Source organism: Cottoperca gobio, chromosome 7 (genome assembly GCF_900634415.1).
Source record: "Cottoperca gobio chromosome 7, fCotGob3.1, whole genome shotgun sequence".
Taxonomy (NCBI): domain Eukaryota; kingdom Metazoa; phylum Chordata; class Actinopteri; order Perciformes; family Bovichtidae; genus Cottoperca; species Cottoperca gobio.
In genome coordinates, this window is record NC_041361.1 from 20,599,719 (window position 1) to 20,613,810 (window position 14,092).

Below are 14,092 nucleotides of genomic sequence, written 5' to 3' on the forward strand. Positions count from 1 at the left end.
TTTATGTTCTAGAGTGTGTGTGATGTGTACAGGTGCTGTGTTCTCCAGAACAAATAAATCTCTGTCATATTACACATTCCCTGTGCGGCTGGAGGACAGCCTCTCTTTGTTAGAGCTCAGGATCCAGTGCCAGCACCCAGCAGAGAAGAGAGAGAGCGGAGAGTGCCTTCATACTGAGGACAGCAGGGGGGTGAATGGGAGTAGACATAGTGACAAAACCCCTGGTATTATACTGTATGTATAGCTTTATATATATAGTCTACAGGTAGATGGCCGAGGAGCCTCTGACTGAAGAGAGCTCATGGTCAACATGTTAACTTTTATCCCCACACAGATGTTTTCAGTTGTTGTGATCAGAAACCTGCTCAGGTTGATGTGTGACTGAGGAATGCTGGGAATCATGTGAGGTCTTCAACCTACATAATATCATTATTATTATTATTATTATTATTATTATTATTATTATATATTATTATATTAATAATAATAATAATAATAATAATAATGATGATAAAGCTGTACACACTGGTGGAAATTAAAAGTACTCAAGGATTGTACTTAACCCCCTGGGGTCCAGTTTCATTTTGGTAAATCTTTCCCAGCTATAATTCTGACTTTGTGTTAAAACTGACAGGAACCTAAATTACAAGAACAATTATAACATTTCAAAGTTGTAAATAATATAGTTGGACTATTTATAAACCCAAATAGAGCAGAATAAAAGTAAGAAATCAAACCTTTTTTCCCTTTTTCATTGAGTTGATGTATACCTGAAAATCACTGAACATTTGAATAATTTACTGTTTAAAAAACATTTGTGAAAATGTTTGTTATGGTCTACAGACATGAATGAGATACCATGTGAAAGCCCCGCATTGGCACATTCAATTGGCCTTCTCAGCTTGTCTCTACATTATATATAAAAAGTTATGTTACTAACAATAAAACATACTCAGTGTGTTCTCCTGGTATAGGTATAGGTACTGCTATTTATGTTACTTTATACTTTTGCCCCACTACATTACAGATAGAGACATTCTTCTACATTTGTTTTTTCAGCCATAGTTACTGGTCACTTTGCAGATTATAATTTTAAACTTCTTAGATGTTTTCATTTAACAGTTTGAGTCCAAAATATGAACTCAAATCAGTGCCCCAGAACTTTCCTCTGGTGAGTGAGAAGGACCATGCCATTGGCTCACCTTAATGGAGTGTGTTATTAATTGCACATGTGCTTTTCCTGCTGTGAAAATGTGAAAATATCCGCTGTAAAAAGTCTGAAACGACAGGGAGAACTCACTGCCTTGCTAAGTATAGGGCACCCCCTTGTGGCAAATAAAACAACATATCTTCTGTAACAATTGTGTTAGAAGAACATATACTTGATATTGTAGATATTGCGTTAACACACAAACAGGACACGTGATGTGATGAATTTACAGAAACGGAATCAAATTTATTTGTCTCCATCATCTCACCTCAGAATGAATTTTGCTTATAAGAATACTTGTGAATGCATTTAATCAAGAGTTTCCTTTGTAATAAAAATAGACACATTTTATTTAAAAATCTAACTTTTCCACATTCTTCTTAATAGGAATGTCATATTGTAAATACCATACGAATGTGGTCAAATTAGAGCAAAAACACAGAATCCGAAAAGCACTTTTGGTCAAAATAACACATTTCTGATAATATATTCTGATATATTTCTTCTGTTTATTATTCATGAAATCAATTCTCATGGCCGATACGATGAAACAAATACTCCCCACTTGTTGGGATAATAGCTTAAAGACACACACACACACACACACACACACACACACACACACACACACACACACACACACACACTACACACACACACACACACACACACTACACACACACACACACACACACACACACACACTACACACACACACACACACACACACACTACACACACACACAGGACATTGTTGATATTTAGTCAGTAAGTGCTACAGTACATGGACAGAGGAAGGCATATCTGTGATATATAACACTTGACAGGTAATGTGTAAACCTTGATATACCAGTGAAAGAATGGAGGTACCAAAGCAGCGTTTTATTTTCATGGGTGTTGCAGTTTTCTGTCCCAGTCACAGCATCAGTCAGAACTCTGCTCTGCACTACAGCAGTAGAGGGTAAACGGGGAAGAGTAACATCCTCACACACAGTTACTGTACTTCTGCACTTGTTCCCGGATCTCATCCCGCACCAAAGTCGCGTTTTGCTTCAGCTCGTCCAGCTCCGTGCGCTGCTTCTGCATCCGCTGCTCGTTACTCTTGAACTTTTTCTCCAGTTCTGCGGCCACAGAGAGGAGACAGGTCAACATGGGGAACAACAGCCGAATACCAGCCACGGTTAATTAAAGTATCCAGCTTCAATGCAGGCCCGTCATAAAACATGCCGCACAACTCCTCCTGATTCCCTATTCAAAATATAAAGTGATATTAAAAGGTGCTATAATAACAACGTATTATTACTATTATTATTATACCGATGCTTTTATATTTGTTTCTTTTGGTTTCTGCTTATTTATTTATTTGTAATTTCCTTGTAATACTTGCTTTGCTACCTGACACTTTTTTCTCCATGTCTTTCATTGCTTTGCTCCATTTGTAAAGCTCCATGTAACTCCATTTTTGAAAAGTGCTCAATAAATGAAGTAATTATTATTATTATTATTATTATTATTATTATTATTATTATTATTATTATTATTATTCTTTTCATTTTGGTGTCCGAGACCAGGGAGTGATCTTTTTATAAGAATATTTTAGGATAAATATAATGTATGTATGTTTTTAAATGAATAATTACATTTGATTTAAGAAACATATCTCAGGCTATGCCAGATAAATCGTAAAAAACAAGGATTTAGATTCATCTCTAAAGCTCATCAAAACCTGCTGGACATTACTTTATTCTCTCAGCAAAAGGACAAAAGGAGGAGAGATAAACTGTTTCATTACACCACCTTAATGCAAGGGAGTTGCTCAGAGGACAAATTGGAAACAATGGCCTGCGTGTGTTGACCGACAACAGGGAGAGCGGCTTCATGTACTCACTCCTGAGTTGTTCTATCCCCTTGCTGGCTTTGCTTAAGAGGTCTTCTGCCTCCTTCTTGATGTCCTTGGCCTTCTGGTTGATGTTGTTCAGACCTCCAGACTCCTTGTCGAGAGACGCCACCTTCATCTGCAGCTCTTTGTAGCGCGTCTCCGTGTCATTGAGGCTCTGGGAGAGACGACGCAATACCATTAGTAATGATTGGTCTTTATGTGCTGTCCACAACATCTCGCTTCCTTTCATTCAATTACAGGACAAACACAACTCACCCGCTCCAGTGAGGATGCTTGTTGCGTGGCATTGTTAGCCAGTTCTTTAGCGTCCTTTGCCATCCGTCTGTTCTGCTCCGTCTTGTTCCTCAGAGCTTCCACCTCCATGGAGAGGTTGTTTAGACGCATCATGACATCCATCTGCTTATCCTCCAGCTGCGACAGCCTCTCATCCACCTAGGAAGGAATGACACGTGAAAAAGAGAATAAGAATTAAGGGGGGAAATGGAGAGCTGTGGGACGATGTAATGTTGTGATGTTGAACACACGTGTTGAAGCGTGCTGTACCTCAGCTGTAGCGTTCCGTGTGCGGTTCAGGTTGTTGTGGGCCTCCTTCAGGGCGGCTCTTGCTTTCTCTATGGCCTTCTCAGACACATCCAATGCCTGCTTGGTAGTATTGGCTGCATCCTTCACTCCCTCTGCTCGGCTCCTGCACAATGACACCAGAAGTTAAACCGACAGGAATGGGTGTTTGTTCTTATAGTGGTAGTAAATTAATATTCAACTTAATTTAAGGTACTTATGTATAATTTCTACACAAAGCCACTGCCGCTCTAAGATGACAAGTAAAACAACAAATACCAACAAAACCCAAAGTTATTTAATAGTCATGGATTATTCAGCCAAGATTTGGAGATTTTGTTCTTCGTGGAAGTTGTTTGTGAAGTGGTGGAGATTTTTGGAGATGGTTTGTGGAAAAAGTGGTTTCTATAAAAAACCCCAGCTTTGCTTACTTGGCCTCTTTAGCTTTGTCGAGCAGCTCCTTGGCTTTGCTGATGTGCTGCGAGGTGTGGTTGACGATCCCCTCGATGTTGGTGAGGTTGGAGAGGCTGCCCTTTATCTGCATGACCATTGTGTCCAGAGCCGTCCTGTTGACCGGCAGGGTGATGGACAACACCTGCAGAGCCACCTTTTCTATGCTTTCTGGATCTGCTCCCTCCTCTGGACAGCAAAAGGGAAGGAGAGAAAATTAACAAAATATTAAATACCAGAAAAAAGATTCTAATCCTGCTGCAGTTATAACTTTACAGAATGTCATATTTTTACATTCACACCTCGATTGAGGTTTTTAAATGAAAACTTTGAACGTCTGTCGTCATCATCACCCTAAAAATAAAAATACAATTTTGTTTAACAAAGCTGGTTTTGTTGATTTAGAATTTGAAGCTTCAAACTACTCGGTGCAGCCCAATAAGAATTCATTTCATTTAGAGCGTCAACATCATCAACATACCCGTGAGGAAGTCTCTGATCTTCTTAATGAAATCTTTCAGCTTCTTGTTGTTGTTTTCAAAGTGGTCCTTCTTCTTCTGCGCTTTCTCCAGCGTGGTCATCGCCTGGTTCTTCACATCCTGCGTCAGAGAGGCTATATCCTGGAGCTGGACACAGGAAACCAAGAAGTCAACAGAGAAACTTTCTGCACTCCAGCCATGGCAGATAAGTTACACCATCGCTCCTACACTGTGTTCACTAAAGCTGACCTTTCTGGCCACGCTCTGCAGTTCCTCGTTGGCAGCGTTCAGACTGTCCGTGCCGTTCCTGGCGTGATTCAGTGCTGCTACAGAAGCGCTCACTGTCCCGTTGCATCCCTCTCCTCCACACACAGGGACGCCTTGATCGTCACGACAACCGGCACCACCGCATTGGCTGTCCGAGCAACTGGCATTGACGCTGGTGTTGCTATGACCGCCACATACCTGGAGGGAGCAGCGATGCATTATCCTTCACATGAAATGCTTGGTCGGTGGAATATTTATTTTAAATAACAACACATTCAGAGATAATACTATAGTAAATAAATCATTTAAAAAATAATAGTCAGCTACTGAAAGTAACCTAAACTTTTTAAAGTTAGAAAATCCAAAACATTTAGAGTAAAACAATATATAAATACTGATCTTTTCACATTGCAAACTGTATTAATACTATAATGCGTGTGTAGTTCTATGAAGTCAAATCAAACTATTACATAAGAATGTAGGAAAAACATGCAATAATATTTATATTATCAAACAATATGCTAAATCAATCAAATCATTGGCGAGACTTCCAGTCCGAGTATCATGTGTCTATCATTATTTAAGTTTTTCATTCAATTTGGAAAACAACATTTATTTTCAAAGTTTTTGGTGTTTTTCTCCTGTTTTCATCTCAAAGTGGGTAATCTAATAAACGGGGAAATGGATTTTGCGTTTCATTACCATGGAGAAATACTACTATATACATATACAAATATATTATAGAAATATATATATTATATAGAAATACAAATATTAGCCTTCACTATCTGGTTCACCAGTGATTATAGATAGCCTATGTTATGAACTATGTATTATTAGACTCAACAGTTTAAAATGAAGTTACATATGACACATTATGACTTTATTGTGCTGCGGATTCTTTGTAGCGACATTAACTTATGTATTTACTCAATCATACATTGCTGTATTCCTAGAAGACTTCCTTTGTATAAAATAATCAGCAATTTAAATGTCTTCTTAAATGTTTTTCTTTGTTTCTGCCCGATGGAGAAACGCAGTACAAAACAACATTTCTTGTTTATTTAATTATCCACTTCCAAGTTGAAAAGTTTCAGAGTGTCCCTCTGTTTTATCTTCCAGGATACATGAAGGACATGATGAAAGAATGAAGCCCCCACACGGCCTACCTGCTGACTGAGGTGATGGACCTTCTTGTCCAGGTCGTGGGCTTTGTGCTGCAGCTCGTTCAGGGATTTGTTCTGTGCAGCCAGCGCTCGGAGGAACTTGTCTTTACTGGCGTCCAGCAGGTCTCCGGTGACAGCGCGGGTTTCTTTGGACTGTTCCACAGGACTGAGAGGACCGGACACTGAAGCGTTGCATTTCTCCTCAGACTTCACCGACTCCCCGTAGTACTTCTTCACTTTGTCAAACTGATCTGTGGCGAGACAGTCGCAGGGTTTTAAAGTTTTATTAGTGATAACTTGTATCACAATTTCTTTCACAATATTTTGCAGTTGAAATATGAATGTATCTTTACAACCTTTTTGTTTGCAGTCATGAGATTTTGTGTCACACATATTGTAGATTTTTAATATTTGCTTATGCTGCGTTTGAATTAGGAAAGGCCTGAGAGGCAAGGGAGGAAAAAGCACTCTGATTGTTTTCTCTCCTGTGTTTATCACTTAATATAAATAAATAAGTTTATAAGTTCCTTGATATCTTTTTTCAACTGTGAAAGTGTTTTTGTTTGTGGACACAAGAGGCTGAAGTGCACCACTACCCCATGTTCTAAATAGGACTTCAAATAATTCACGTTTTCTTCCAGGTGAGTTTTAATTTCTCCATGTGTGTTAGCAAGTTATGTAACATTACTGTCTAGAAATTCAGCTAGAAATGAATTGTAATCAGCGCTAATCTGCAGTTAGAGAAAACATGGATGCTGTTAGTCTTATTTAGAACATGGAGTAGAACAATACTTCAGCCTCTTGTGGCCAAAACTAGTATGACAAACACTTAGAAAAATGTGTCTGACAAAAAAAGAATTTCCACCTCCCAGAACCTTTTTTTCCCAGTAACTCAGCTAACGATGTGAGTTCATGCTGAGTTCACACGGACTGTCACACAATCATTTGTATAGCTTCACTGACTAGATTGAGTTTGCTACCTGCAAATCCTGAAGTGAGGTAGTCATCCAGCAGGCGTCGTTTGTGAGCCAGAGTTGTGTTGACGTCCCTCAGCTCTCTCTCCAGGTCACTCAATGTGCGTCTCAGTGTCCCTTCTTCTTCTGCTGTTGTATTTAGCTCTCGGGTGACGCCCATCAAACGCCCGTCGGTCAGGGCAATCTCAGCCCTGGAACACATAGAGCAGGATATTTTAATAATATATCCAGTCAGGTGGTGGCAGGTGACAAAAAGTCCAAACCAACCTCAACGAACATCCAAACACTGTGTGACATCATCACCTGAGGTCATCGATGCTCTGTCCAATCAGCTGGTGGACCCTGTCGCTGTCCTCAGAACTGATCAGATCCTGCACTTGCTTCAGCTTCCTCTCCAGCTCTTTGATGCGCGTGTCCCCGACTCCCGGCGTGACCCCGCTCTCCAGGATCTTCTGCGCAGTGTACTGGATGTGTTCCAGGTCCCTTTTGATTTGGCACACTGCGTCGTCCCACAGCTGGAAGCACGCGTGACACTGGACACACTCAGGGAAGACTCCAGTGAAGCCGCGCGCACACACGTCGCAGCGCATCCCCGCCGCTCCCTCCCTGCACTCACACTTCCCCGTTAGTCGGTCGCACTGGGCCATCTGTGAGCCCAGCGAATGGCAGTTACACTCTGAATGGGAGGAGGGAGGAGGGGAGTGAAGAAAGACAGGAGGGAGGACACAGAGATAAACAAATATAAAAACGGACCAGGTGATTCTAAACGCTAAAAACACTGAATAAAGCAGTTTAACGTTAAAAATCAGTGTTTCTCCAAAGCTACAGGACGTCCAGGATCTTAAAAGTGTATATGGCTTAAAACTGGATAATAAATCAATACATGACAGCTTCTGCCAGACAACCACAACACTGACGCACGTGCAAAGGGGATACAACGGTTACTTTTACTAAGATTATAGATTTCTCTAGGTTTGAAGATGGTTGGAAACATTTGGTATAATGACATTACAGAACTCAACAAAACATAAAACATCAGGTTTAGTCGTTTTTAGACATTTTAATGCGGGAAAAGTTACATATTAGACCGCTAATAGAAAGGAACAGGGAGTGGATCATTTCTACTCTTAATAAAGAACTCCCTCACACTGACATGACTGTACCGTACTCCCATGCCTGTGCACAAGTGCTATTTATTCGGTAGTATTAGTCACAGGTTGAGTTACCTTGACACTGCGCCCGCGGGTCTCCCCAGTGGAACTGCTCACACTCTGTGCACTGTTTACCTCCAAAGCCTGGACGACAGTGGCACTGGCCTGTGAACTGCAGAGGACAGAGAGAGACAGATTGACAGCGATGTAGAGACAGACATATAAGAATATCTAATGAACAGGAATACAAAGTCAGCTTTTATTCGAGATTGCGTTATCCATTTCCAGGCTTTCGGAGGCCTTCACGCTTCCTCACCATGTTGCAGTGAGTTCCCAGGGCGTGTTGTGGGTCGCAGCCGCAGGGCTCACAGCCTCGGTCCTGACCGTAGTTCCAGTGGTTAGCAGCACACTGGTCGCAGTTATGGCCCGCCACCTTCTCCCTGCAAGAGCAGGCTCCAGTCTGCCGGTCACAGTGACATTGTCCATCACTGCACGCAGACTGGAGGGTGCCGGCAGTCACACAAGTACAGCCTGAGAGGAGAACGTAGAGTCAATGCACAGACAGAGAGAAGACAGTGAGGTTGTACTTTGTGTGTCAGCTCCACAGCACAGAGCCAGAGAGTCACACAACCTTTTGGTTCAAACATACAAATAATGAAATAGTATTCTTTAAACTTCAAAGCTGACAAACAAGTTGCTGGGACATAACTCACTTACATTTTGGTTTCGCAACTAAAATATATTACATCCCAGCACAGCTATATGAAATCGGCATAAGGGATGATAGTAAATGTATAAAATGCAGAGCTGCTGAAGGAGCTGCTCCGTCTGTTGTGGGACTACAATAACATTTAAGATCTTTGGTTTGTCATAACAAAACAAGGCAATTATCCACACTAATACTGCCAGAGAAGAATAAAAAGACCTTTCTTTTGTTATGTATGGCCACAAAGATGAGAAAGAATACGCTGTGTAATGTTCAACGGTGGAAAAGCACCTAATGTCACTACAAAGACATAAAAGAGGAAGGAAGGAAGAAAACTGATTGAAACTAATAATTGTTGTCAGTGCTGCTGTACAGTAACCAAAGCAACAATGTTTAGGACTGATGGCTTCAGACACCACACTATACAAAATGAGGGGGTAGGGGGCAATTTGAGCTTTGCAACTCTGCAGATGCACTTCTGCCATCATTACTCACGTCTGCAGTCGTGGGCCAGAGCGCTGCCATAGTAACCGTGTCGACAGTGGTCACAGGACGAGCCGTCGGTGTGGTACAGGCACTTGAGGCATTGGCCGGTCCTGGGGTCACATGACTCAGCGTCCTGGGCGTCGATGTTACCGTTGCACTCGCACGGGAGGCACTGCCCGCCGGGTTGCTCCGGGTTGCCATGGTAACCGGGGGCACACTGGTCACAGCGAGGCCCTGGGGGAGAAGAGGGAGAATATGGAAACACTATTACCGCTCAGACTGCCGGTGTGAGACACACACAGAATCAGCCACAGTCTACTTTCAATCAGACGAGTTATAGAAGAGTAAAAAGGGATCAACAAATATAAGAACATGTGTATTTCAATGGAGTGTGATAGTTTACCAGCGTAGCCCTGTCTGCAGTTACAGATGATCTGGTTGGAGGTGTGGTCAGCCTGACAGGAGTGCGCGTTAAAGTGGCCTGAGCCGGGGTTCCCGGGGCAGGGGCAGGGCCGACAGTGCTCCCCTGAACCCAGCACCGGGTTTCCAAAGAACCCATCCACACAACTGGGACGAAACAAGGACACATTTACCTTCAGTCTGATAACCAGTGACAAAGTAAAGTGAAGTCTGACATGGAGTGATCCTTACCGCTCACAGAGGTGTCCTGCCGTGTAGTCCCTGCAGTCTCGACACTCCCCGGTGCGGGGGTCACAGATGTCTGCGTGGCCGTTACACTGACAGGCGCTGCAGCTGGGGAAGCCCCACTGGCCTGGTTGGCAGTCTGAGCACTGACGCCCAGTGGCTCCCTGCCTGCACTGGCACTGGCCTGTAACTGGGTCACACTGGTGGCTTAATGAGCCCTCTGAGTGGCAGTCACAGGCTGGATGGGAAGAGTTTTTTAAAGGGTTATTCACTGTTTTTCTAACAATCAGGAACAAATAATACTGGACTAGTTAAGTGACTCTTTTTCTTCTTGTTTGAATGTTTAAATCGCAACATGACTTTAAAGGTAGCTATGTTATGCAGTCATTTCCTGAAAAACAATGTAGAGACTGATACAAAAAGAATCCCTCTCAACCATCGATGTGACCCACTAGAGGTGTGCGGTGGTGTATCTGCAGAGACACTCTGCCTGTGTTTTCTCTTTTCTTATTCTTTTTCAAAACATCAACAAAGAGCCTTTGGGCCCCACATGGGGGAGTAACCCTAAGCCTATAAGCAGGGTGTGCAGCCAGTTCTCATCCCCAGGTCGTCAAACATCGTCGCTGTGTCACGCCCTTCGCCGTCTCCATGGCTCTGCTGATACCGAGGCACAGTAAGGCCCCCGTTTATCGCGTCTGTATTATACACAAACACTATACTATACCTTTATAATCAAAAGTCAAATCCAATCGTGACACCTCTAATAACTACCCAGCCATTACTGGGCTTTTACAAGTGTACTTCCCACTGGGAGAAATAATGAGGTGTCATTTGTGGTGTAGCTGGATAAAAGTGTTATCATGTGACAGACTTTTCTGATCATAGATCGGACTCACCAGTGCAGCCGTTCACTCCAAAGCCGTAGGTTCCTGGGGCACACTGGTCACAGCGGCGACCCATCACGTTGGGTTTACAACGACACTGACCTCCCACCTTATCACACTCGCCACTGAGGGAGCCCTGAGGGTCACACTGACAGGCTGGATACAACAGATACAGATAAAAGGCAAGAAAGGAAACATCAGCCAATTGTCATTATTATTTAAAAAGCAAGCAAGTGCATATCAACGCATATTCATAGTAAGTCTAAAGCATTTCACCGTAGTGTGTCTCTTATTATCTAAGCGCTGTGCCTTTCATTCTTTAAAAAAACAAACCGTATGGACCAGTACTGTGACACTGCTTTGTATGTTTGCCTCTTAAGAAAAAATGTATCAAATAGGAAAATAAATAAAAAGCAAGCAACCAAGGATTTGAGTTGTGAATGTGTTGGAGCCCACGTGTTGTTTCGTGTGTCTCTGTGTGTACTCACACAGAGCACCATCATGGATGATGGAGGAAATACTACAGATGAGTTTGGAGCACATCTCAGCCAGGGCGGGCATCGGTGTGATCATGAAGGAATCCAGACACATGTATCGAATCATCTCCTCCCGCCGCTGCTCAGCCTCTGGCTCGTTACCTTGGAAACCAGGAAGCTCAGTGTATTTGGGGATTAGAACCAGCTATTGGAGGGGGAAAAAACAAAGGTTAAAAAAGGATTATACTGTAAATAGAGCTACGAGTGTAAATAGGCTGGGATTATGAGCCAGGGAGGCAGTAAAGCCAACGTTGCAGGAAACAACTGCAGCCAGAGATTCATCAAGGTCTTTGTAGAAACCTGTGTAACCCTGACAGATACATGCTGCACTACCAAAACAAGTTTCATGTTTAAAGAAATGACTTCATAGCCTTTAAAGGTGCCTTAAAGGGACTTTTATTTACTTATTTAAAAGTTGACCCCAATCTAAATAAATGACACTTTTGCATTAGTGTTGTCCCACCACTAGGGGGAAACCTCCGATGGAGCCACAGCCAAAACAGACTCCCTATTAAAGACATGGTGATGTCCAAGACTACTTCTACCCAGTGGTGGAGGAAGTATTCAGATCCTTCACTTCAGGGAAACTAGTAATACCACTCTATACATACTCTCTTACAAGTAAAAGACTTGCAAAACAAATACCGGTAGTTGCTAATGAACCTTCTTGACTTATCCTTTCAGCTGCACTTGTATATAATGTTGAGTAGTTTATTTTATAGCAAAACACTATATTTCGTAAGATCTACGTATGTTTTATGTCATGCAAAAATCTTAATTTGTAAAGTAAATAGTTCCTAAAGCTGTCAGATAAATGTAGTAAAATAAAAAAAGTACAATATTTCCATCTGAAATATAGTGAAGAAGAAGAAGTAGAAAGTTGCATGAAAAGAAATGACTCAACTAAAGTACAAGTACCTCACATTTGTAAGTGCAGTACTTCAGTTTGCTTAGTTACATTGCACCACTGCCGCTACCTTTCAAACAGACATGGAGGTGGGTAATGAGGGTGGCGGGCTCACCGAGTCAACAAGAATGAAAGCAGTGAGATGTCTGTGTGAGACTCCGTGGCGCTGGAACCGGATTGAAACCACGTAACGATTACTGGGCTCGAAACAGAACGGCCTGGGCATCTGGATGTATCTGGAAAAATACAATACATATAAAAACACTTAAATACATAAATGCATAGGTATATATATATATATATATATATATATATATATATATATATATATATATATATATATAGCTCTCTGGGAACCATCACCTTATCGTGGTGGAGAGGTTTGTGTGTCCCTATGAACCTGAGAGCTGTGTTGTCTGGAGCCTAGTGCTCCTGGTAGGGTCTCCCAAGGCAAATTGGTCTCAGGCGAGGGGCCAGACTAAGAATGGTTCAAAAACGACTTCATGAAAGAAAGGGAAAGGAAAGGAGAGACCCTGCCCGGAGGAAGCCCGGGGCCCCCGTCTGGAGCCAGGCCCAGAGGGAGGGCCCGACAGCGAGCGCCTGGTGGCCGGGTTTGCCACGGAGCCCGGTCGGGCACAGCCCGAAGAAGCTACGTGGTGCCTCCCATCCATCCATCCTGTGGGCCCACCACTCATGGGAAAAACCGCTGGGGTCGGGTGCGCTGTCACACGGGTGGCAGTGATGGTCAGGGACCTCGACGGACCAGACCCGGGCAGCAGAGGCTGGCTCTGGGGACGTGGAACGTCACCTCTCTGTGGGGGAAGGAGCCGGAACTAGTGCGGGAGGTGGATCGCTACCAGTTGGATCTGGTGGGGCTTACCTCCACGCACAGTCTTGGCTCTGGAACCGTACTCCTGGATAGGGGTTGGACTCTATTCTTCTCCGGAGTTGCCCAAGGTGTGAGGCCTCGGGCCGGGGTGGGGATACTCACTAGCCCCCGGCTGAGCGCCGCCACGTTGGAGTTTATCCCGGTGGACGAGAGGGTCGCCTCCCTACGCCTTCGGGTTATGGGGGGGAAAACTCTGACTGTTGTTTGTGCCTATGCCCCAAACCGCAGTTCTGAGTATTCGGCCTTCTTGGAGACCCTGAATGGAGCCCTGCAGGTGGCTCCAGTAGGGGACTCCGTAGTCTTGCTGGGAGACTTCAACGCACACGTGGGAAACGATGGAGACACCTGGAGAGGCGTGATTGGGAGGAAGGGCCTCCCTGATCTAAACCCGAACGGTCGTTTGTTGTTGGACTTCTGTGCTAGTCATGGAATGGCCATAACAAACACCATGTTCGAACATAAGGATGCTCATAAGTGCACGTGGTACCAGAGCACCCTAGGCCAAAGGTCAATGATCGATTTCGTAATCGTATCATCTGATCTGAGGCCGCATGTTTTGGACACTCGGGTGAAGAGAGGGGCGGAGCTGTCGACTGATCACCATCTGGTGGTGAGTTGGATCAAGGGGTGGGGGAAGACTCTGGACAGACCTGGTAAACCCAAACGGGTAGTGCGGGTGAACTGGGAACGTCTGGAGGAAGCCCCTGTCCTGGGGATCTTTAACTCACACCTCCGGCGGAGCTTTTCAGCCATCCCTGTGGAGGTTGGGGGCATTGAACCTGAGTGGGCGATGTTCAAAACCTCTATTGCTGAAGCTGCGGTGATGAGCTGTGGTCTCAAGGTCTTAGGTGCCTCAAGGGGCGGTAACCCTCGAACACCGTGGT

At 43.7% G+C, this 14,092-nt stretch overlaps 1 protein-coding gene across 1 annotated transcript in view; it reads right to left on the reverse strand.

Moving 5' to 3' along the window:
- Nucleotides 1-1,434: 1,434 nt before the first annotated feature.
- The window catches only part of lamb2l (laminin, beta 2-like), a 54,638-nt gene continuing 41,980 nt past the window's right edge, over nucleotides 1,435-14,092 (reverse strand). Inside the window, exons 18-35 of the mRNA XM_029436469.1 lie at nucleotides 12,435-12,555; nucleotides 11,365-11,557; nucleotides 10,889-11,032; nucleotides 9,999-10,230; nucleotides 9,751-9,914; nucleotides 9,357-9,581; nucleotides 8,472-8,686; nucleotides 8,231-8,327; nucleotides 7,308-7,680; nucleotides 7,011-7,195; nucleotides 6,034-6,281; nucleotides 4,847-5,062; nucleotides 4,600-4,744; nucleotides 4,100-4,307; nucleotides 3,654-3,795; nucleotides 3,366-3,542; nucleotides 3,099-3,264; nucleotides 1,435-2,331 (exon numbers count right to left, since the gene is read on the reverse strand). Coding sequence (XP_029292329.1) covers nucleotides 2,195-2,331; nucleotides 3,099-3,264; nucleotides 3,366-3,542; nucleotides 3,654-3,795; nucleotides 4,100-4,307; nucleotides 4,600-4,744; nucleotides 4,847-5,062; nucleotides 6,034-6,281; nucleotides 7,011-7,195; nucleotides 7,308-7,680; nucleotides 8,231-8,327; nucleotides 8,472-8,686; nucleotides 9,357-9,581; nucleotides 9,751-9,914; nucleotides 9,999-10,230; nucleotides 10,889-11,032; nucleotides 11,365-11,557; nucleotides 12,435-12,555 — 3,388 coding nt within the window. The 3' untranslated portion in view covers nucleotides 1,435-2,194. The remainder of the gene's footprint in view (nucleotides 2,332-3,098; nucleotides 3,265-3,365; nucleotides 3,543-3,653; nucleotides 3,796-4,099; nucleotides 4,308-4,599; nucleotides 4,745-4,846; nucleotides 5,063-6,033; nucleotides 6,282-7,010; nucleotides 7,196-7,307; nucleotides 7,681-8,230; nucleotides 8,328-8,471; nucleotides 8,687-9,356; nucleotides 9,582-9,750; nucleotides 9,915-9,998; nucleotides 10,231-10,888; nucleotides 11,033-11,364; nucleotides 11,558-12,434; nucleotides 12,556-14,092) is intronic.